Source organism: Danio aesculapii, chromosome 3 (genome assembly GCF_903798145.1).
Source record: "Danio aesculapii chromosome 3, fDanAes4.1, whole genome shotgun sequence".
NCBI classification, from domain to species: domain Eukaryota; kingdom Metazoa; phylum Chordata; class Actinopteri; order Cypriniformes; family Danionidae; genus Danio; species Danio aesculapii.
The window spans coordinates 33,795,129-33,821,551 of NC_079437.1; the positions used below are offsets into that span (position 1 = coordinate 33,795,129).

The 26,423-nt window shown below is 35.4% G+C and overlaps 1 protein-coding gene across 3 annotated transcripts in view; it reads right to left on the bottom strand.

The window, feature by feature from the left end:
• Positions 1 to 26,423, bottom strand: part of septin9a (septin 9a) — a 132,181-nt gene that overhangs the window by 74,567 nt on the left and 31,191 nt on the right. The window contains exon 1 of one of the 3 annotated variants that reach the window (XM_056453790.1): positions 15,441 to 15,721. The exons of the other annotated variants lie outside the window; for them this stretch is intronic. Coding sequence (XP_056309765.1) covers positions 15,441 to 15,495 — 55 coding nt within the window. The 5' untranslated portion in view covers positions 15,496 to 15,721. Of the gene's footprint in view, positions 1 to 15,440; positions 15,722 to 26,423 lie in introns of those variants that run through there. 3 annotated transcript variants of the gene reach the window in all.

Consider the following 26,423-nt stretch of genomic DNA (forward strand, 5'->3'; position numbering starts at 1 on the left):
GCTTTGGTTTATTTCTGAGAGATATTGGATCTTTGGCATTACATCAAGACAAATAAAACTTTGCATCTATGTGGAAAAATTGAAGAGGTTTTGAAACTGGAGCTGGACAGCCTTAAGAGATTTTTCAATTATATAAAATGTGGCAATTGACAGAAACAGACACACAACGGCATGTTTGGTCACTCGGCACATTTGTCTGTTCTAATCCCCAGGAAATTTCTAGACACTGGAGTCATGCACAGACACAGCAGTCGTGGTAATGGCCAACAGCAGTGCAATGCCTTCAAGTTGTGAGCAGGTGGTTGCTATTCCATCCAGTTGGTCTGTGCAAACATTAGTCCACACTGCCCGCTGTCTTTTTTGCATAATGGAATGCATGAACCCCTTGGCACTGCTGTTTGTTAACAACATCCCATTATTTTTTAAGATGGAGCTGGCAAAAAATTGAAAGTGTACCTTAAGTATTTTCCAAATGGCTCATATCAACACATGGTTTTGGAGCTCAGTGACTATTTCATGACTGAAACAGCAGTCTGGCCTAGTGTGATTTGGCACACAGATGCCCATGATTCACTAGCCAAAATAAACAGTATAATCTTCTTACTGGAACCATTTGTTGGCATCTTTCTGAAGCTATACTCTGAAACCAAAGTTCAGCAGATTTCACATCTCTTAAGTCACTGAATGCTGGATGGATGCAAAGAGTCTTTGTAAGTCTTGCTTTTTTTGTCATTCAAACCTTAAGTCTTCCAGTTCACAGCTGGATCTTAGTTCAGTGTGGGAGAGTATCAGTGTTTGAAGCTCTATTGGCAGCCATGTTCATGAGAAATAAACAATAGCTGTTTGTGCATAATCAGATAAAGCCAGCTGTGGGACAAAATCTGAAAATTAAAAGTCGGTCCCTGGGCGCCAAAGCTAAAAGTGGCCATTTTTTTGTTTTTAAACCACCCTAAAAGCTTGAACATGCATTGGTATGCAATGGGCAGTAAAAGTATCAGGCACAGGAAACTGAGAGTTCATTCATTCATTTTCTTTTTTGGCTTAGTCCCTTTATTAATCTGGGGTCGCCACGGCGGAATGAACCGCCAATTTATCTAGCAAATGTTTTACGCAGTGGTTGCCCTTTCAGCTGCAACCTATCACTGGGAAGCATCCATACACACTCATTCACACACATACCACGACGGAAAATTTAGCTTACCCAATTCACCTGTACCACATAGTCACCTTGGAATTATAAGGTTCTATCTGCGTTCTGAATGATTTTGAGATATTGAGCTTCTAAATTTTTGCATTCCATATAGCAAACAATATGTGTGTAACATTTGTTTTTTAAATAAAGTCTTAAAATGTAAACAACGTATAAAAATAAACATCCCATAATGTAAATGAGTTGTCATTTAATAAGAATATGTCAACTCAACCGGAGCACCTGGAGGAAACCCACGCAAACAAGATGAGAACATGCAAACTCCACACAGAAATGCCAACTGAACCAGCTGAGGCTCAAACCAGTGACCTTCTTGCTGTGAGGCGATTGTGCTACCCACTGCATCACCGTGACGCCACTGATAGTTCACTAAAACTGAAATATATCTGTCAGCAGTGCGACCATATAGTGTGACACACAAAAACAGCTCAGTAGTCTTGTTAATGTGATCCCTAAACTGACACTGATGAGAAGAAACGGTTGAAGTTAAGGTCATATTATGACATTACAAAATTATGATCATATTCATAATGTTTCAACTGAACCATAGGCTATGTTTTGAGAATGATTTTTTGTATTTTTCTGGACCATTTCTGTGTATTGAGAGTTTTCAGATGTAATCTAAAATATCTTCATTTGTGTTCTGATGATGAACGAAGGTCTCAGGGGTTTGGAACCACATGATGGTGAGTAATAAATAAAATAATACATTTTTAAATAAGAATTTTTAGAGTTGTTAACAAAACCTTTTAAAAATGTTAAATGAAATAAAGCTGTAATAAAATAAAAGTTCAGATGCAAAAACCTCTAAGTGCTGTCTGAAATTTTCTCTAAAATTTGCGTTTTTCTCAGCCTTCTTTGTTTATGTTCATTTATTTCACTTTAAAGCAAAGAAATAACTTATTCTTTGCACTAAGGGTTAAATTCCTGAAACTACACACAACAACCTGAGAAAAATGCAAAGTTTAGTTTAAAACAAACGGCACTTAAAAGGTTTTTGCATCCAAACTCTTCAAATATAAATATTACATAAATTATTTAAACCAGAATAATATTTAAAATAGAATTAGAAATATATTTAAACTATTAAATATTTAAAATAAATTAATCATAAATAAAACAACCAAAAACACATCAAATTATTGAAGCTATAACTTTTAAATAAATGTATAAATAAAGCTAATGTTAGTTAATAAATTCACTTTGATGTTATACCAAAAACTGTAGTTATATTTTCTATTGTTGTTTTTAAAAAAGTAGTGATTGCTGCTTGTTTTGCTTTTTTGGACAATAAAAGTAAGTGAGGACCAGTGTTGTTTTGGACCCTTCTTTTTTTTCATTGTGTGTCTAACACTGTAAAAAATCCTGTTTGCCTTAAAATTCTAAGCTAAATCAAATTAGCCTTATGAGTCCATTGAACCTATATTATGTTAAACTGACTTAAAACAGCTTGTGTAACCTATGAAATTAAGTTAGAACATGATTGACTTAATTTAATGAGTTTTAATGAACTAAAAACATATGTTGTCAGGACTAATTGATATTTTTTTATAGTGCAGAAACAGTGCTTCAAAATACCTGTTGATAGGTGAACTGTCTCTTTAGAAACAGACAGGAATGCAAATCATTGTGTATGACTGGTCTAAAGTTACTCAGGACATTCCCCGTCTAGTAAAGGTGTCGATTATGAAGCTCAGCATTTTACGTCATGCTAGTCATTGGCATGCTTATCAAAACACAGCAGGACTCGTCGACTCCAAAGCACATGGATCCAGTTTCTTCCAACACACAGGAAAACTGACCTCCGGTCATCAGGAAAGGATGGAAGTCGATGGTCCTGTTTTACAGTACCTCCCTTTCATTTGGATAAGGAAATGAGGCTTGCTTGTGCTTTGATTCATTTTTGAGTAGTTGAGTGATGTTTTTTTATTTCCTGACACCACTGGTGTTATGATTGGAAATGTGATACACTGAATTAAGGCTCATGACATGTGGTTGTTTTGCATGATCCAGAGGAGCGAATGAACATTTTTCTCATGACTCATCTTCAGGGGCTTTCTTTTAAGCTGCGCCCTGATCGTGTCATTTCCTGTCATTTCAAAATGTGCCTGGATTTAAACAAAATCAGCATGACTGCTTTGTTACAAAAATGTGTGCAATCTATGAAACAAACAAATGAAACATTAGTAGTAGTCCATATACCGGCTAGTCCCTGGGGCAGGATTATCATTCGGTGGAAAATGATTGTGAATGTGTGTTATACAGGAAGACACATTGTCAAACCTGTTCCTTTAGTCCAAGCTGTAATATACTTGGAACAGCATACTATATAGAGACACACGGATACTGCATGAATCATAACAGTTTGATTAATCTCTCTCAGGTTCTGTCCTCAAACAACCTTTTTGTTCACAGACAGGATGCATATGATTACAGAGACAGATTTTATTGTGTAGTGTATTCATTGCTCTGTGCTTTCAGACTGCATGAAGTGCAGAACAAAAACTATACTGTGTCCACTTCAGCCAAAACAAGCACATGATCACTTACATAAGAATCTCTATATGGTGCAAGTGTATTTTTGATAGGGTGAACCAGCTAGACATGTCTGAAAACAAACCGTGGTCTATTTGAAGTCACAAAAGGTATTTAGAGCATCCAAAAGATCAAGATCAAAAAATGCACTCATATGCCTGTAAAAATAAATAATAAATAAATAAATAAACATAAATAATGTAAAGGTAAACCTGATTATTTTTGGAATTTTCAGGAGATTTACATATATACTTTCTGCGTTTGTCTGTGTTAAACTTTGAAAAATTGCCAGGAATGCTATGCATTATCATAATTGCTTAGATTGTCATAAAGTGCCAATCACCCAGAAGAGATTTTGCTTAGAAAAATGCAAAAACTCTAGACTTGTTTTTTTAAAAGAGGCAAAGTTAAAAGATAAAGGTTAAACCCATTCACACTGTAAACTAAAATCTTGCTGCCTTATTTTTTTTGTAGAATGTGTTTAACTTTTCTTGTCATTTCAACTTACATCAGTCTAACACAAAATAATAATAAGGTAAACGATGTATAATTTAAAATAAAACTACTTAAAACCTGATTAGGAAGTGACATGGTGGCTCAGTGGTTAGCACTGTTGCCTCACTGCAAGAAAGTTGCTAGTTCGAGTCCCGGTCGGTTGGCATTCAGTTGTGGAGCATGTTCCCCCGTGTTTGTGTGGGTTTCCTCTGGGTGCTCCAGTTTCCCCCACAGTCTAAAGACATGCGCTATAGATGAATTGAATAAGCAATTGGCTGTAGAGTATGTGAATGAGTGTGTATGGATGTTTCCCAGTACTGGGTTGCAGCTGGGCATCTGTTGTGTAAAACATATGCTGGATAAATTGGTAACCCCTGATGAATAAAGAGACTAAGACTTACTAAAATAAGTTAATAAGTAACATAAAAAACTCTCCATGACATTTTGTCATTTGATTTTTTTACAGTTCATCTAGCTCATATTTTCATTCAATGTTTTCGGAAAATTAGAACAGTGGACAGTCCATAAGCAGTATTTACCAGAAGGTGTTTTAATTAGTATTAAGTATGCGTCAATTTTGGCCCAGTGGTTAGCACTGTCACCTTACAGCAAGAAGGTCGCTCGTTCGAGCCCCAGCTGGGTCAGTTGGCATTTCTGTGTGGAGTTTCCATGTTCTTCCCATGTTCGCGTGGGTTTCCTCCAGGTGCTCCGTTTTTCCCCCACAAGTTCAAAGACAAGCACTATAGGTGAATTATTTTTTTCATAGTGTATGTGTGTATGTCCTGGTCCTCCAGGTTGGGGGTGGAGCTTGGGCTAATGACCCACCTCGTAAAAATTAGATGTAACGAAACACCAACATGGTGCGGGTAAATTTCAACTTCGTTATAAAATGGCCCTGGGAATTAGTAAGTATGCATCAATTTTGCACTCATTTTGAATTATATGAGCAATGTATTATCAATGAAAAACAAAGATACTGCACTTCAAATAATAATAATCATAATATTTCCTTACATTTATATTGCACTTTTCTAGACACTCAAAGCGCTTTACACATTGGAGGAATCTCCTCATCCACCACCAGTGTCAGCATCCACCTGGATGACGCGACGGCAGCCATATTGTGCCAGACCGCAAACCACATACCAGCTGATTGGTGAAGAGGAGACAGAGTGATGAGGCAAATTATGATATGGGGATGGTTAGGAGGCCATGATGAACAGATGCCAGTGGGTAAATTTGGCTAGGATGCCAGGGTAAAACCCCTACTCTTTTTGAAGGACATCGTGGGATTTTTTTTGGTTTAACATCACATCCGAAAGATGGTGCTATTATAGAGTCCCCTTCACATTACTGGGGCATTAGGACACACACAGACCGCAGATTAAGTGCCCCATGTTGGCCTCACTAACACCACTACTGGCAGAAACCTAGCTTTCCCATGTGGTCTCCCATCCAGGTACTGACCAGGGGCAGCCCTGCTTAGCTTCAGTGCGCAATCATGTGAGAGTTGCAGAGAGCTAGCTGCCGGCCAATCCCAAATAACAAACTTCATTAACCCAACAAACTTAACCGGCTTATGGATTAAGGGTAGGGTGCTTCTGATCCCTGCTGGCAAAATAAAACAGTTCTTACACTGTGTACAGTACACTACCTAATTTATGACACAACATTTATTAAGAATTAATGCATTGCTACATGGTCACTAAGAAAATTCAAAAATGCTGGATGTTGTTTACTGTCTAAGTCAAATTACTTGTTATTTTGGTAAGCGCAATGTTCTTACACATTAGTTCTATTGCCTAGTCTCCCCTGGCATCATTGGATTGTATTTACACAGTGGCTTATGTTCTGAAAAATGGTATATTTGGACCATTAAAATGCCAACTCTGTTTAGCCATTTGCTAGCTAACCACATTGCAGGACAAGGCACAGCAATGTGAAATAGCATCACTTGCTGTACTCAGTTAAATACTTTAGATTTTAAAAATTAGCTTTCTTGTTAAAACAACAACACAAGAGCACAAGCACCTTCATTCATTCATTTTCTTGTCAGCTTAGTCCCTTTATTAATCTGGGGTCGCCACAGCGGAATGAACCGCCAACTTATCCAGCATATGTTTTACTCAGCGGATACCCTTCCAGCCGCAACCCATCTCTGGGAAACATCCATACACACTTACTCATACTTATACACTATGGACAATTTAACCTTCCCAATTTACCTGTACTGCATGTCTTTGGACTATGGGGGAAACCAGAGCACCCGGAGAAAACCACGCGGACGCAGGGAGAACATGCAAACTCCACACAGAAACGGCAACCGACCCAGCCGAGGCTTGAACCAGCAACCTTGTTGCTGTGAGGCGACAGCACTACCTACTGCACCACTGTGGCACCCACAGGCAAGAGCAATCTGTCGTAATTAGCAAAATCACATCTACCCAGCCAGAAAAAGATATCTGTAGCAGCTCAACCCCAAACCGCCAGAGAAACAGAGGTGTTTGAGGTATGTGCCGGCAAAAACAACAGGATACAAACAGATAGTATGATTCTGCTGTAATGATATGTTTGGCCTTGCTGATCTGTGAGAGTTGGGAGTTGTGTGACGCAGCCTCAGGCTGTGGTGGGAAATGGCCTGCACAAAAACACATAAGAGCCCTCGCTGTCTCTCTCTCCCACAGTACACACAGCTGCAGCTTTGAGTAAACACATACATGCAAACTCATCCTCTCACACAACCCTGCTCAGGCACACACAAACACATGCACATCTATGGAAGCAAGATTTTGCAAATGGTTTTTATGCATGCATAAATACTTGTCAAGCTTCACCTTACGTAACTCGTGACTCACAAAACGCACTGGTGGTTCGGCAGTCCTCACTTTTCACATTTAGTGTGGTTTTAACAGAGACAATGCAGGTTAAGAGACAAATGTGTGTGTTTTTCCAGATTCATCTCTGTGCAAAAAACCCATGTCTCACTTGCTTACAGTTTCTGTCAGCCTTAAGGCAAGAGTTGATTAGTTTCAGGGTGGTTTGCAAGAACTTTGGCTTATATGTTAACCGTCAAGTGAACTCCATCTCAGATGTCTACAGCACCAGGGTGGCTTGCTTATAACATGATTCTTTGGGTTCACTTTATTTTTGCTATTGTGCAATTCTAGGTTGTAGGTAGCCATGCATGTGTATAAGGGGCACAGCTACAGTAGACTATATATCGTAGCAGCTGGTGGAAACATATACAGTAGAACCAGATCAACTGATGTCATGTGATACACAACAAGCTAAGTATGGGGTTACGGGTTAATTTGAGCTAGTTGGCAGGTTGGATTACGGATATTAGCGGATCAGTATCAGCAAAAGTCAACTACCATTTGACTGAACCATATTATAGAGATTTTCATATGATATTATTAGAATAATTTATTAGTATAATTTAGTCACCCTCGAGCTGGATCAAAGTAAGTTATTTTGACAGATTATTTTAATTATTTTTCTGTTATTTTCTGTTACCTAATTTTTTGGCTATAGAATGAAAGCCAATTGTCCTCAAAATGGTTTAATTACCAACATTTATTAATTTATCTAATACATTTATCTTGAAGGCTTTTGTAAGAGTAAATTACATACCTTTCATTATAATGTAAATTATTAAGTTATAATAATAATTAAATTATCTAAAAGAAAATACCCAGTGAGCGGCAGTTCTGTGGGCGCAAATGCCTTGTTGATACCAGAGGTCAAAGGAGAATGGCCAGACTGGTTCAAGCTGATAGAAAGGCAACAGTCACTCAAATAACCACTTGTTAAAACCGAGGTATGCAGAAGAGCATCTCTTAATGTATAACATGCCGAACCTTGAGGTGGATGGGCTTCAGCAGCAGAAGACCTCACCGGGTACCACTACTGCCAGCTAATAGAAGATTGGAAAAACGTTGCCTGGTTTGATGAGTTTCGATTTCTGCTGCGACATTCGGATGGTAGGGTCAGAATTTGGCATCAACAACATGCATTGATCCATCCTGCCTTGTATCAACGGTTTAGGCCGCTGGTAGTGGTGTAATTGTGTGGGGGATATTTTCTTGGCACACTTTTGGCCCATTAGTACCAATTGAGCATCGTGTCAACGTCACAGCCTATCTGAGTTTTGTTGCTGACCATCTCCATCCCTTTATCTCCACAGTGTACTCATCTTCTGATGGCTACTTCCAGCTGGATATCATGTCATGTCATAAAGCATGAGTCATCTCAGACCGGTTTCTTGAACATGACAATGAGTACTCATGACACTGTACTCAAATGGCCTCCACAGTCATCAGAGCTCAATCCAATAGAGCACCTTTGGGATGTGGATTTGGGACAAATCTGTGTGATGCTATCATGTCAATATGGACCAAAATCTCTGAGGAATATTTCTAGTACCTTGTTGAAGCTATGCCTCGAAGGATTAAGGCAGTTCTGAAGGCAAAATGGGGTCCAACCTGGTAATAGTAAGGTGTACCTAATAAAGTGGCCGGTGAGTGTATGAAATATAACATTTTGATCAGGCACTGTGCGAAAATAAACATTTTAGTTATAAATGGGAAATATCAGTAGTAACCGCTAAATGACTTCAGGGCTAAGTGACTACCAGTCAGGTTTACCATTGCCATGAAACTGATAACACTATGCAGAAGACAAAAGCTTTGTGAAAATATATTAACTCTGTTTTCTGGCCTAGCTGTCAAGCTTTAGAACATGGTGGCTTGTTAATCAGCTAATAACTTGTTCAGCTACCCACTTGAACTGGATTTTCAATTAGACAAGTGTGTTTATATAAATGGTGCTTATATAAAAATACCATCTCTTAAGGCTATTTCTTAGAAAGGCAAAAACGATCACAAGACAGGAAAAAAATATGAAAAACAGGCTGATACGACACAACTGTTATCGTTACACTCTCTTTCTCATGCACCTCTCTTTTCTAACTATTTTTATCAACTTTTCCTGTCTCTATTTTTATTCTCCCTCTGGACTGTTGACCACACACCCACATCTACTCGAAATGATCAAGCTATGTTTTTGAGTGCATCATAACCAGTCATGTGTAACATCAGCTCTGCACAAACACTTCTGGCATTAAACCAGATTAAATCAATGCTCATAACAATCAGCCTTTCAATTGTACCACAGCACAACAAGGGTTAACTGGTCAGGCATGTTATGATATTATGATAAGCTTAAGGACACTCATAAAGGTTCACAAATCAGAACTTTTAATATCCTTTCAGTTACACATAGCAATAAACTCCAGAGTCATGTGACTGCTCACCATAACATTTGCACTGTTTCCAGGGAGTATTTCAATATGTTCGCACTTCAAAAGTGTGGCTATGAATTTCAGAAGTTATGAGCTACATATATTAAGTCCATTTCCTTGTATGGAGGCCAGGACTGAATAAAAGGAAGTCATTTATTGCACCGTTCCCAACCTCAATCCTTCTCTGAATGTGTGAAAACAGCATTGGGCTGTGTGCAAGTGATGTCATTGGCAAGAGTCAGCGCTAGCAGCTAGCTTTCCTCTATTAGTCGCTAACCTGCTAGCATTGCTAGTGTAGTATAGAGTGTGCACTGGTTTTCCACTAGGATTCTTAACTAGCAAGACAATATATTCAGCTAGCTTAACTGAAAGTAACACACAGTATACTGACTGATCACCAGCTTTTGAAAGCTAGCTGGATTATCAGGCTAACCAGTATCTTCATACCAGTCTAATTTTAAGCAATTCTGAAATTATTAGCTTATCGTAATCATGCAAATGTGACCTTAGCATTGATAAGCATTCACTTGTTTATTTTCTAATCATTAACTAAAACTAATGGGCTTTGTGAATATACAGCAGTGAGACTATTTTCCAACCCTGAGGTAGCATTGCACAGAACCGCACTATAAAGTGCATACTTCTCTTTATGGTGTGGTCAGTGCTGCCCTAAAGCTCTGCAAATAGCCCCGCTTGATGATGAATTTAGAGACAACATTTAGCTTTACATGCAACATGAAAGTGATTTGGTCACAGTATAATGAGTGTGCTTTTCCTGTGCTGATGTCTGATTTGTTAGAAATGTAATGAGTCCCGGTTTGAAATGGTTGTCATGTGTTCCTAAAACGGAAAAAACTGCCAATTTAGGTCGTCGACTTTGGTCATTCACTCTACAATCCAGCAAAGACCAAAAGACGAATAAACATTGGTCATTGTCATAGTCTAAAAAACAAACACGTAAATATGTTGCTGTCTGTCTCACTCATTCAAGCACCCTGACTGAGTGTTTACTTATGAACGGCACTGAATATGTCTGTATTGGTTTAGTCTCAGGCTGAGAGCGCCCACCGTCTGTCCACTGACAGTCTGTTGCATACCGTTCACATAGCTGAAAAATACTTTCTAGATCAGCAAGAAGCAGCATTGGACGTATAGTGATCTTTATTTACTATTTGCTATGACTGCTGATTCTGAACATTTGTTTAAATGACTTCTTGAAATTATTTATGTCATGCCAAAAATAACTTATTTCAGATAACCCCACCCTTTAAATGATACATAAAAACATAAATATATAGTGGTTTGCACTTAATATTTTATCAGACATTTAAAATATAATGGTACCATATCATTATGCAAACGATTTTTTATTTATTTTAATTGATTCCACCTTTTTAAATCTCTTTTTTATCCTCGTTATTTTTACATTTTGCAAATGTTCTAAGGCAATATATATATATATATATATATATATATATATATATATATATATATATATATATATATATATATATATATATATATATATTAGGATATATATGCAGGGCGATTTTAGTATAGAGCAACTATATTTTATTAATAGTTTAAATTAATTTTTTTTATTTTTAAAAGTTCTTAAATGTATTTTTTGTTTTTAAATGTATTTAATTATTCATGGCTTAGCAATTTGGTTGTTTTTTTTGTCATTTTGGGTTTTGTATTTTATGCTTGATTTGATTTATTTGTCTAAATATTATTAATTAATGTATTTTCATTTTAATTAGAAGTTTTTCAATTGTAATGTAACAAATGTAACATATATATATATATATATATATATATATATATATATATATATATATATATATATATATATATATATATATATCAGCCAGAGTTTTTACCCAGCAGGCACAGGACGTCAACACGACGTCAGTTTGACATTCTATCCCAAAGTCGTGAGACGTTGCATTTTGTTTGGAATTGAAAATCGGGTTGACGTCGAAACCCACCATCAGGCCGAAGTCAATGTCCAATGTCGGAAAGATGTCGCATTTTGGTTACTTTCCAACACAACCTAAAAACAACAAAATATCAACGTCTAATGTTGTTACAGCTTGACATTGTGTGGACGCTACCAATATGAAGTCTAAGTCAATATGAAGTAAAGAAGGTCGGGCCTTCTCATTTATGGCTCTCAAACTCTGGAATAGCCTTCCTGACAACGTCCTAGGCTCAGACGCACTCTCCCAATTCAAAACTAGATTAAAGACCTATCATCACGTAGCAGTATGATACATGAAGGTGCTCCACACAGGTTTCTGCATCTCATTTATATACACTATGAACAGCAGCTACACTAATTATTCTCTTTATTCTCTATTTTCACCTGGGGATACTCAACCCGAGGCCCTTAGACTATGCAGCGCCACTGATTCAATCCAAGACCAGCAACGAGATGATCCCAAGGTCTCCATATCCTGGACCAGGCCGTATCCTGAGCAGCTACTGTAGTGGTCATGGAGGAGTGGAGAGCATGAGACTGATTCCTGTGACGCTCCAGGGACTGACGAGTCTTTGCTGAGGTCCAGCTTCCTGCCTCTGGCGCCTTGACTGCAGCTCACAAGACGTTTGGTCAGTGGAGAAATGGTCGTGCCCAACTGAGCCTGGTTTCTCTTGAGGTTTTTTAATTCTTCACTTTCGCCAATTGGTGAAGTTTTTTCCTCGCCGCTGTCGCCACTGGCTTGCATGGTTCGGATCTGTAGAGCTGCGCATCGATGGGTTTGCTCTTCAGTGTTTGGACTCTCAGTAGTGATTATTAAACCACACTGAACTGAGCTTAAACTCTGAAAATTGAACTACACTGTTTCAATTTACTATGATCTTTTATGTGAAGCTGCTTTGACAAAAGCTACATTGTAAAAGCGCTATACAAATAAAGGTGAATTGAATTTTAAAAATGTTATCTATCAGAGGTTGAATTTTGGTTGCCATACCTGATGAAAAAAATATCAGTATTTGATTCTAATATGATGTTGATTTAAGATGTTGGCTCAACGTTGGATTTTGGTCACTTTCCAACATAACCTAACATCAACAAAATATCAACGTCATTTCACGTTGTTTACTGATGTCAAAAAAACATTGTCCTTAGATGCTGTTGACCTAAATCTAACATAATATTAATGTCTTATGATGCTGTGTGTCTGCTGGGCAGTGTCTAAGTACAGGAGATGTTTCTTGTCCACATTATGCTCCAATGCTAACGAGACCTCTTGCCGTTTAGTCAAACATCTGGTTTTGTCAAAAACACACAAGTCCATTGAAGTCCATCAAGACAAGTCTAAATTAAGAAAAAACCTCACGTCTGGCAAACCAGCCATTTTCAGTACCCACAGACTTCAGCGCTTTCTGTGGAATTTCCTCCTTTGTCCATCTTTTAAAGCTCAAGTTTTAGCTCAAAGCCAGAGCACACTGTCAGTCTGTCATGCATTCACTCCTCCTGACCAAAGTATCTCTTTCTGTCAGACACAAAGTGAATGTCCACCAAAAACGTAGCCAGGTGCACAACTAAAGCCTCTTGTCCAGGTGACCCAGGTCATCTGGCTTACTCATGAAGACCACCATGCCCTGACCCGCATGCCGTTCCTCATCCTCTAACCTCCCGATATTTGGCACCAAACGCATTCCTAGACTTAATAAGTGATGACACTGAAGAAGCCAGACAAGTGGGAATGCGTCTTTTGCGTATGAGAGGCGTGTGTTTGTCAGGCTCTCTGGCAGCTGGATGAGAGGTGTTGAGAGAGGAGAGGAGAGAGGAAAGGGGGAAGGGAGGGATGACAGAGCAAATCAATGCCAGGAGCGGCCCATGAAAAAAATTAAAGGCAGAAACAGAGACGTGCAGCTCGAGGAGGTGGGCAGGTGTGACGGTCAGTGATGGTTAAAGTTGCTGTCGTGTTAGCGCAGCGAGGACGTTTCCTGTCATGCATGAGAATACAGCTCATGCAAAAGGGTAAATAACACACACACACAGACACACAGATATCTCTAGACGGCCACATGACCTGCGTGACACAACCACAACACACTCAGCTACAGAAACAAAAGGCTCCAGAGAAGAGACACACACTCACTATGAGACAGATACTGACAATAATGACCGTTCAAGTGTTTTAAAGACAGTTTTTGGAAATAAATGACTTTACATTGACCAGGCAAATCAATCATAACTTAATGTTAAAACAGCATTGATAACATTATTTATCAATATGAGGCTCTTTTTGGATTATCAAAAGCTATAGAAATTAAAAATGTATAAGAGGAAATACTTTGGGACCATTGTTTTTGTTTACATCTCTCAAAAGGGTCTATAAGTTACAGAAACAAATACTGACAATAACTGACTTTACTTTGACTATTCACATACAGTACTTTTATACAGCTATATCAAACAATGAATGTTTTGTGCTGTAAAGTTCAATAATTGTTTTTAATATGTCTCCATAACCCTTAAAATGAGAAAATGATACATTTGTAAAGTCAGAGGGATGTTAACAAAAACTGACTTCATATTGACTGTTCACACTGTCAGACAACACATGTGTAGTCACATTTTTTAAAAGTCATAAAGACAGATATTGACAATTACTAACTTTGCACTGACACCGTTTTGTTTATAAGGTGCATAAAGAAATACTGACAATAACTGACTTTACATTGACTAATTGCATATACAGTACTTTTATATAGCTATATCAAACAATGAATGTTTTGTAATGCAAAGTTCAACAGTTGTTTTTATTGTTCATATCTGTCTCCATAACCTTTAAAAATGTGCAAATGATCCATTTGTAAAAGTCAGTGAGATATTGACAAAAACTCAGGTCACACTTTATTTTGATGGTCCGTTTGTTCAATTTAAGTTACATTGCATCTACATCCCAACCAATTCTCATTAGATTATAAGTAGACTGTTAGGTTGGGGTTGGGGTTAGGGTTAGTGTAAGTTGACATATACTTGCAAAGTTTCTTATAGTCAGTTAAATGTCTGTTGAATGAGCAGTATCAACAGATATTAAGCAGACAGTCAACAAATACTCAAATGGACCATCAAAATAAAGTGTTACCAAAACTCACTTCATATTGACTGTTTACACTGAAGATAAATATGTAGTCGCATTTTTAAAAGTTATAAAGACAGAAATTGACAGTAACTAACTTTACGTTGAACATTCACACAAGTTACAGAACTATATCAAATTAATCTTATTTCTGTTTTGTGATTTCAAGTTGGTTTTATTATCAATATCTGTCTAATAATAAATGCGCATATAGCACATTTTTAAAAGTTATAAAGACAGATATTGAATGAAATGATTTTGCACAATTTTTAATACTTAAAGAGACAGATATTGTGAAAAATAAAAGCGTAACTCACATTGACTATTCACAATTTTGACAACTTCACATGGACTGTTTGCATTTTAAAGCTTATAGAAACAGACACTGATCAAAACTGGTATCACATTGACCATTCACACAAGCAACAGAACTAATCCATCAATTAGTCTGATAAATATTTTACTGTCAATGTCTTTCTGACAATAAATGAGCAAATGTCACATTTTTTTTTAATTATAAAGTCAGAAATTAACCATAACATCTTCACATTGACTAGATACAAAACTATATCAAACAAATGCAATGAATATTTACTACTTTAAATCCAACATTTGTTTTACGACATTATCTGTTTTGAAATAAATGTGAATTAATGTGTCAAAATTGAAAATACAGACTGTTGACAATAGTAAACTCCATTTAGACAATACACACATTTTATAAAAATGACCGAACAGCATCAAATGATCACTCAAAAGTTACTTATTAAAATGCCCTACAAAAAGAAAAAACACAAACCTTCAAAATCTGAGATAATTCCCTCCAAATGCGCATTGACAGTGGAATCAGACATTTTGAAGCTGAATCTGCAGGATCAAAGCAACCTTTCCCAGCAAGGGCGAAACTCTCACAGACTTTGCTCTCCAGCTCCCAAACAAATCCCAAATTAGGAGGTAACGGGTGGGGGGAGAGGACATAAAAAAAAGAGAAAGCGATCGGAGCGGCTCCCCAGATCCAAGCCCAGCACTTTCTTAAAGGACCAACTGAGTTTTTCCCACTTCCTCCAGCTCTCCGACTATAGCAGAGCTCAGAATGAGAAACCGATGACAAACCCCCACCCCCATTCACTCTCTTTCACTCCTTTTCTCGCTCACTCCTTCTCTCTCTCCTCCCTCTCTCTCTGATAGAGTCTCACATGAATTATTTGAGTCAGTGCTGAACTTTTACTTTCCAATGCACTCTGGTATGCACATAAACGAAGCTCTTTTGCAATCGTAGATAACATGTGAGAGCACTTTCAGATTAAACTCATTCAGATTGTGAGGGAAGAGTTTAATTTCTTTTTCTTTTGTGAGGGCAGCGGTATATATTTCATCACAGTCCCTGAGGAGAGCACGTCTGCGCTTGCGGCTTCCCCAGTAGTTTCCTGAAATTGAGCACACATCTATTGCTCCAGGTCAAAAATGCTGCTTGTCGATATATGAAGGGAGGATGGCTTGAGGGTCTCATAACTCTGTGACCAAATCTCTGATTGGGACTGTGTTTAATGCCCACATCTCTTGATAAACCACCAGCACATGTTTTTATTTGATCTAAATATTAACCGCTCTGGTTATCGTTTAGGGATCTGCTCTGCTAACTGCTGATGTGATGCTGCATGACTGGTTTGTTGGGTTTTTTTTAGAGTCTCCTGGAAGGAAATTTCTTTGTGTTTGTGACACTGTTGGGAAATGCTGGGTTACATGTTGCACCGATGCCTGAAGTGCATGTCGTGGGCTGGAGCCTACAAAAACAGGAAAGTCGAGCTGTATGTGACTAATCATACAGCAGATTTCACAGCTCTTCAGGCATGTCTAATGCAAACACCAGGCCTTCTGTATACAGGCTTGCAAACACACTTTTACATGCCACACAAATCCAGGACAAGGGAGAACGCAGAAGCGGGACACATAGGAACAATCTGAAAGGTTTCATAGGGAACATAGTATTAACCTTGTCAGCCTGACTCATGAATATTAATTAGATGAAGTAAAGTTACACCAAGAAGTCAAAACGCATTTGTTTATTATTCTGAAAGATTGGTTACACGGATGTGTGCATGATTTATTTTGTGCACTTTTTGACAATCAGGTAATACAACAATATACAGGGTTTTTTACTCCACATTTAGGTAAGATATGCAAAAACCCAACCAATTGGTTTAATTTTAATTACATTTTGACCAAGTGGTTAGGTTTTTCCATATTTTACTCAAATTTGGATTGAAACAACCATACTTTTTTAGAGTGTTGTCATTATTAGTGTATGTCCTTCTTGTAGTCAAATATTTAGGTAAATATTTTTGATATCAGTAAATTTTTTAAAATTAATTTGTGCTTAAAATGTTTTCAATGAAGTGTTCAGTTTAACATAGTTTTCATTAGATTAAACTGACTTTAAATATAAAGCTGAATCTTGTATAAGACATCTTGTATTATAACTTGTATATTGTTAAAACATTGTTGCCTTGGAATTATAAGGTTCTGTCTGCGTTCTAAATGGTTTTGATATATTGAGCTTCAAAGTTTTTTGCATTACATACAGCAAACAATATAAGTGTAACAGTTCTGTTTCATACATTAACATGACAGAGACCCGAAATGTACTCTAAATGTAAATTATTAAAATTCTCGTACATACTGTATGCAAATTGGTGTTATACAAACAGGGCAAATACAGATCGAATCTTCTAATTGTAAAATATCCTTTTCTGCTTGGAAGGTTCTGTCTGGCAGATCATTAAGTGAAGCATTACTTTTAAAGAAATACAATCAGTCTGCTTACTAATTTAATATAAAAAAATAAAAATTGGTGTCGTAACAATATGTTGATGTTTGAGAAAGTAAAAATAAGAAAGTTTCTATAACATTTATTTAATGTTTCAGGATGAATATTTTTTCTTGCTCAAATTAAGCATAGAAGGCTGTGCTCAATATTTTGTCCAGTGCAGCTGTTAATTTTATGTATTAATAGGTTTTAAGACCCCAATAGGAATTAAGACCCCATGAATTCAATTAAGTATTTGCCCTTCAAGGCTTGATATCAAATTTAAAGACTTTAAAAGTAAACAGACAATGAGCAAATGAGTTATTTAACAAAATTTAATAGACACTGAAAAATGTTTCACTGACTATATATACACAAATATAAATATTTACATTTAATATATACAACAGAGAAGTTGGGTGGAATAACAAAGAGAGCTGATCCTGATTGGTCCTCGTGCATGTATTTGTAATGCTGATTGGCTCACAGAAAGAACCTTTTAGAGCTAGAGTTCGACATTGTAAATAAAAACTTTTTCGTTTTTTTTAAATGTAAACAACTTATAAAAAACATCCCATAATGTAAATAAGTTGTCGTTTAATAAGAATATGTCAATAACTCAATTTTGACAAAAATGTCAATTAGAACCTTATAATTATAAGGTGACGACATGCTAAACTGTTTTAATAAGTTAACAGGTGACATAAGTGAAAGTGAAAGTCGTCACATGTGGCCAAGTATGGTGACCCATACTCGGAATTTGTGCTCTGCATTTAACCCATCCAACTGCACACACAGCACAGTGAACACACATACACTGTGAACACACTCAGAGCAATGGTCAGGCATTGCTGCGATGCCTGGGGAGCAGTGGGGGTTTCGGTGACTTGCTTAAGGGAGTTAGCTGTGGTATTGAGGGTGGTGAGAGCACTAGTTATTCACTCTCACCACCAACAAACCTGCAACTTTCCGATTACAAGTCCAACTCTCCAACCATTAGGCCACAGCTGTTGCTATGTTAGCACCACTGAGGTGCTCATGGTGACCTGGGTTTAATTCCCAGGTTGAGGCCCTTTGCCGTTCCTTCCCCTTTCTCTTCGCAATGCATTTATGTCTGTAAACTCCACTGTACTATCCTAATAAAAATGAAAACCCACATTTTTGTGACATACTATAATCATCAACAGTGACAGCAACAACATATGTAATAATTTTTATTTCTGAAATTCTATTAAATTCTGTTCTTTCTATTTTTAAGCATCTAAGCATCCTATTTTTTCATTTTTTTGTTAACAAAATCATTCAGCATTAATCTGATTTCTACACAGATACGATAAGATTTTTTATTTCACATGATTTCATTGTGACAGTGGAGTGATGATGCTGATAATTCAGCTTTTCTACCACAGAAATATAAATTACATTTTAAAATACATTAAAAAAACAGCTATTTAAAACATACTTAATACTTAATACTTCACATGATGGTTGTTACTGTATTGTTGTTTTAATCGGACAATTGGAGCAGTGGCGATCAGAGAACACTCCAATCACACTAAACGTGTTAACATAAGTATAATTAACAACTTTTTAGTAGTTTGTAATGTGGGTAACTACTTTTTCCTAACGTAACTGTCATCTATGACAGTGGTAGGGCTGGGCAATTAATCGAAAAGTAATCGAAATCGACATTCAAAATCTATAATCGATCTTATTTTTCCATTTTTTCAATTACTTTACTTTACTTTACTTTACTTTACTTTCACGGCCACTTTGCAGCCACATCTGATCTCTGGTGACGGCATATTTTCCACTACATTAAAATTATTATTTACATTAAAATATTTGATTACAGAAGATGCATAAAATGCACAGTTTAAAACATCATTTACAGAATATACAAGAATTATTTTATTTAGAAGAGATCCTGTTTATTTTCTACTTTTAATATGAAAAACACTGAAAATAATTAATTTTGTTTCCAAAAGTGCAAGTTATTTTTACTGTTTTATAAGTAAAGTTTGTTTTAGCTGTTTTTAACTTCAGTTGTTCAAAGTTGATGTTCAGTAAATGATCATAGATAGTAGATAGTGTGTGTTTTCTTCCATTATTTTAAAATCAATCAATTTATCAATTAATTTAATGCACTTTTCATTCATAAATCTTTCACTTGTAATATGTGAGCATATTTACTGTACTGTATTTACTTGTCCGTGAACTATGAGGGCAAAAACATAAAATAGCTAAATAAAATAATAATTTATTAGTTGTAATCGAGTTCATGTTCAATTAACCGAGATTTAGATTTTAGGCCAAATCGCTTAGCCCTAGTTGGGACCCCCTGGTGGGTAGCGAGACAAAAAGGGGGGATTGCTTGGTGATTTCCAAAAATATCATATATGTTATTAAAGTATTAGAATGTTTTATCCATAACCTGCAGAAGATAAAAAAATAGTATTTAATAGTTAAACAAATGCTAATAAAAATCCATCAGCCTTTCAATTTTATTTCCATTGCATTGCGACCCCTGGGGTTATTACGCTAGATTACTGACACAGCAATAATATTAGTGGCAGCAGATTCATTTTACAGCACAACTTTGACACTTTACAACACTCAAGTACATTAAAAATAAAGGCTATGAATGAACAAAGAGGACGATCTCCAAGTCGCGGTCTCCAAGATTAAACCAAGAATTCTCTTGTGCTGTAAACATTGTGCCCACCATTCTCTCTAAGTGAGGTCAATATCAAATTAAACAAATGAATAATGACTATAAAAAAATTATATGGTTGTTAGACTGTTGCACTTTTCTTGTGTTGTCAATAAGCTTGTTTATATTGTTCCTAGTAGTGCCTGTGCACCGTTGTGTGCAATGTTTGTATGTTTATAACCACCTTCGATGATAGTGGGGCTTGCAAGTCATTGGAGTTGTTGTTTTGGGGATTGCGAGCTGAACAGTTTGGAAACCCCTGATCTATGGCACATTCACACCTTCAAAAAAATACCCCACAACAGATCATTCATAAAATAGCAATAACCACTAGATGCCGCTGTAACACAGAAAATTTGATATGATATATCCAGCAATCAGTCACTTTTCAGAGAACGTCGAACTCAATTCTAGAAGCAGCTCTTCCATTCAAAAACCCAAATAATGAACACTGACACGTCCTCTCCAGACACAGATCTCACGTGTTACATTATAGAGAGCAGTACCAGTCCGAGAGAGGCTTCTGTAAACACATGCCATCTGAAGCATAACTCATTTCACTGACATACCACAGAAAGAGAGAGAGAGAAAAGATATCCCTGACACTGAAAAATATAAAACAATCAGTATTAGCTTCCATATACTGTATGTGGAACCTGTAAGTGGCATGTGATCTATGTTACGGTTGTGTTGATGGTTCTCCAGAAGTGTGTAAATCATGTGTAGAGTTGTGAATTTAGGAGGAAGGAGAGCTGTGGTGTCTTCTGCATGTTTACACAGGGCCTCAGAGCAGCAGTCAGACTCTGCAGCACCGCGTCCCTCAGGAGTCTATGAGAACATCTGCAGAGGCTCCTCAACACACAGACTGTGAGGAATAACTCATGTTTACTCTCTGAGGGGTTACTCTCTGTCTGTCAGTTGAGTATAGAAATGGAGGAGGAGAAAGTGACTGTATAAGCTTTTGAAAGGTGCACTGGCCTTGTCACTAGCTTACACGCACACACACACACACAATAATTTTTCATTTAGGCGTCACGATGGTGCAGTGGGTAGCACGATTGCCTCATAGCAAGAAGGTCACTGGTTTGAGCCCCAGCTGGGTCATTTGGCATTTCTGTGTGGAGTTTGCATGTTTTCCCTGTGTTCGTGTGGGTTTCCATCGGGTGCTCTATTTTCCTCCAAAGACATGCGCTATAGGTGAATTGAATAAGCTAAATTGACTGTATGTGTTATTAGTGTATGTGTGTGAATCAGTTTCCCAATGTTGGGTTGAGGCTGGAATGGCATTAAACATATGCTGGATAAGTTGTCAGTTTATTCCGCTGTGGCAACCCCTGATTAATAAAAGGACTCAGCAAAAATGATAATAAATGAATGAATTTTCATTTAAAGGTTTAAAGAAATAGTTACACTCAAGGCTGTCAGGTCAAAAACGTCCCAATTGAAACTCATTAAAAATACATCAGTCAGTCCCAGTGAAATGTAAACAAATTGGATCTTATTTGACACAATGTTTTTAAAAATGTTTTTTCTTCTCTTTTTTATCATTTAGCACCTTTTTTTCTAAGTTTGACAGATCCTCACCTTTTGCCCGGATCTGCGTTCGAACACTACCGGCCACATTAATTAAAATGATGTAAGTATAATTATGTGGGTATATTGATGACACTGTACAATAACACTGGTAATAATAATATTAATACTAATACTACTACTAATAAACATAAATAAATAAATAATAATGCTGCATTAAATTAATCTTATTTATTTAAGACTATAATAATTATATATATAATATGTAATAACTGAATTATTAGCCCCCCTGTTTATTTTTTCCCCAATTTCTGTTTAATGGAGAAAATACTTTTTCAACACATTTCTAACTAAACATAATAGTTTTAATAACTCATTTTCATTTCAGTATATATATATATATATATATAATCTATATTAATTTAGACTGAACAAAATAAAGCAAATTGCAAGCATATATAAATACAACAGAGCAAAAATAAAAGTTAAATAACAGTGCTTTATGGGAAGTCTAACAGTATTCATGGTTCATGGAATTAAACATGGTTATTACTATATAAATAATATTTAAAAATTATATTTAATATTATCTTTATATTTTAATCTTTAATAAAATATATAATCTAATCCTGCAATGTGACTATTGTGGATACACACATTGCGATATCGATGCTCAAACGATATAATTATTTCAATTGCAAATATACTAGTCAATTTTTACATAGATTTTTTACTTTTAAAAAAGTATTAATTATCAAATTAACAAACATTTAATAAATTAATAAGTAAATGCATAAACTAATAATAGAACTGTCTGATTGAGTGTACTCAAGTGGCCATATATTTCTTATATATAAAAAATAACAATGTGTTTACTTATGTCATATTACACATACATTTACAGTTGAAGTCAGAATTATTAGCTCCCCTGAAATATTAGCCCCCATTTATTGTTTCACGGAGAGCAGATTTTTTCAACATATTTCTAAACATAACAGTTTGAATAACTCATCTCTAATAACTGATTTATTTTATCTTTGCCATGATGCCATGATATTATGTAAATAATATTTTACTAGATATTTTTGAAGACACTTCTGTACAGCTTAAAATGACATGTAAAGGCTTAACTAGGTTATTTAGGTTAACTAGGCAGGTTGGGGTAATTACGGAAAGTTATTGTATAACAATGTTCTGTAGACAGTCAAAAATAATAATTTTGACCTTAGAATGGTTCATAAAAAATTAAAAACTGCTTTTATTCTAGCTGAAATAAAACAAATAAGACTTTTTCCAAAAGAAAAAATATTATCAGACATACTGTGAAAAAAATCCTTGCTCTGCTAAACATCGTTTGGGAAATATTTAAAGAAGGAAAACAAATTCAAAGGGGGGCTAATAATTGTGACTTCAACTGTATATACACACACAAAAAAAAAAAAAAAATATATATATATATATATACATGTATATATATATATATATATATATATATATATATATATACATGTATATATATATATATATATATATATATATATATATATATATATATATATATATATATATATATATATATATATATACACACATATATATATATACATATATATATACATATATATATATATACATATATATATACATACATATATATATATATATATATATATATATATATATGTATGTATATATATATATGTATATATATATATATATGTATATATATATGTATATATATACGTGTATATATATATATATATATACATGTATATATATATATACATATATGTATATATATATATATATATACATATATATGTATATATATATATATATATATATATATATATATACACATATATATATATATACACATATATATACATATATATATATACATATATATATATATACATATATATATATACATACATATATATATATATATATATATATATATATATATATATATATATATATATATATATATATATATATATAGTAACTGTATATAGAACAGATGGATAGATAGATAGAAGGTTGCAAGAAAAGTTGCATTTCACACCTTGACCAAAGCATTCCAAATGCATGTGTGCTCATTTGCAAGATGCTGTTTTTGCATGTAAACAGGAAAGCTGTCTCTATTTTTTCCGCTTTTAACATCCACACACAGAAGGGGTCCTGCTGACAGTTCTTTAATTTACACGGGGGTCTCAGTCTCTCTCTTCCTGTTTTTGGCCTTGTGTGCAGTTTTATACACTATGATGTTTTATACATGCGAGGCCCTGCTGACAACCTGCTGATAGGTTGATAATAGTTCTTAAGGTGTTAACACTCTTGCTATATTTAGTGTAATTGTTGGAAAAAAATTACAGGATTAAAGCATAATATATTCTTATAATAATACATCATCTGAAAATGAGTACATGCTCTCCACCATACTTTCTTCCTAAAAGAGCTGGCGCAATTGATCAACTTCAATGTGTTCAGACATCTGGTCTCATCCATCTCAATTCATTTTTAGCTGTACAAAGCACCTTAATATGCTGCATGACATCACAAACTGGTGTTTATAATCATACTATCTGAATGTACTATAATTATAACCGCAGTGGCTTGAGGTGTAAATAGTTTTACCACTTACTAAAACCTATGCTTATTATCATTAACCTCAAGCAGGTACTGAATTCACAGAACATGGTTTCATTTTGTGTTGCAAAATAATATCTGTATAATATTGAAAGTATAGTGAACTCATTACATGTCTGACAACCCACATTTGTTTTGGAATGTCTATAAGATCTGCTTAAAATACAGTTGAAGTGAGAATAATTAGCCCCCCTGACTTATTAGCCCCCCTGTTTATTTTTTCCCCCAATTTCTGTTTAACAGAGAGAAGATTTTTTTCAACACATTTCTAAACATAATAGTTTGAATAACTCATTTCTAATAACTGATTTATTTTATCTTTGCCATAATGACAGTAATAATATTTACTCCAGAGGACATCTTTCTCCAGAGACCAGACATACTGTGAAAATGTCCTTGCTCTGTTAAACTTCATTTGGGAAATATTTAAAAAAGAAAAAAATAAATTAAAGTGAGGCTAATAATTCGGACTTCAACTGTGTGTGTGTATATATATATATATATATATATATATATATATATATATATATATATATATATATATATATATATATATATATATATATATATATATATATATATATATATATATATATATACACACACACACACACACACGTATATATATATATATATATATATATATATATATATATATATATATATATATATATATATATATATATATATATATATATATATATACTGTATATATGTGTGTGTGTGTGTGTGTGTGTGTGTGTGTGTATACACTGCATACAGTCAGGTCCATAAATATTGGGATATCAACACAATTCTAACATTTTTGGAAAGACAACATATTGTATATATGCCTCCCACTTGTTAAGGGACCAAAAGTAATTGGACAGAATAGTAATCATAACTTAAGCTTTGACTTTGTAATACTTGGTTGCAAATCATTTGCAGTTAATTACAGCCTGAAGTCTGGAACGCATAGACATCACCAGATGCAGAACTCTGGACCTTTTATCTGCTCAATGTAATTTGGATAATGAGGGAAAAACACACACCTGGCCATGGAACAGCTAAGTTGTTGTACCATTACTTTTGGTCCCTTAACAAGTGGGAGGCACATATGCAAACTGTTGTAATCCCTACACCGTTCACCTGATTTGGATGTAAATACCCTCAGTTGTGTTGTGTTGGTGCATAAAATGTTAGAATCGTGTTGATGTCCCAAAATTTACGGACCTGACTGTATATATATATATATATATATATACACCTTTGGTCTTAAAAATTGCAATATATACACAAAAAGCAAACCAGTGCATGAAAAACATTGGAAGATCCAAAGATCTCATGGGAAAAGGTATTCACACTCAAATCTATCATTGTAAGAAAGTAAGTAAGGTTGTTAGTTCATGTTAGGAACGGTTACAGGGACAGAAGAAGGGCAAGGCTAGATCTGATGGGTCAACACAGCAATTTACACAAGGCTCATTCTAGATATGCGACAAGTGCTACATTTTTGCAAACCACAAAAAGTGCCCTGGGCTACGTCTGGTTGCAGTTTTTGTTTTCATAAATCAACTAAAGGCTGCTGTGTTCATTTTGGATAATCTCAAATATGTTACTGTGCCATTTACATGTCCTTCTCATAAATCCACCAGAGGCCGATGTGTACATTACTGTGAATCTCAACAACCTTCTTATGTACATCCGTGAGAAAAGCCACTCAGTTGCTTGTATCAGCTTGCTATCGACTGATCCATGCATTTCCTTCCCTAAACCCAACCAATAGTGTTTTCAAAAGCAAACTAGAAGAGTAAAGCCATCATGGCTACATGCTTTCACAACAATTTTACACTCCTTTTTTTTGCTTTTGTTCTACCTGGTTTCTGGAAACATCATTTGCGGGCTCGAACACCAGTCTGCTATGCATCTGAAGTCTGACACCATACGAGGCAAGCTACTTAGCAAACTGGTCACGCTGGAAAAGTCGTCCATACAGAGGTATGCTGTGTTCAAACCAGGCACGGCATACGCAAACAAATCGCTCTATTAGCGCATAAAATGACGCGTGAACATTTTGAGTTTATTCGCTTCATTCGTGT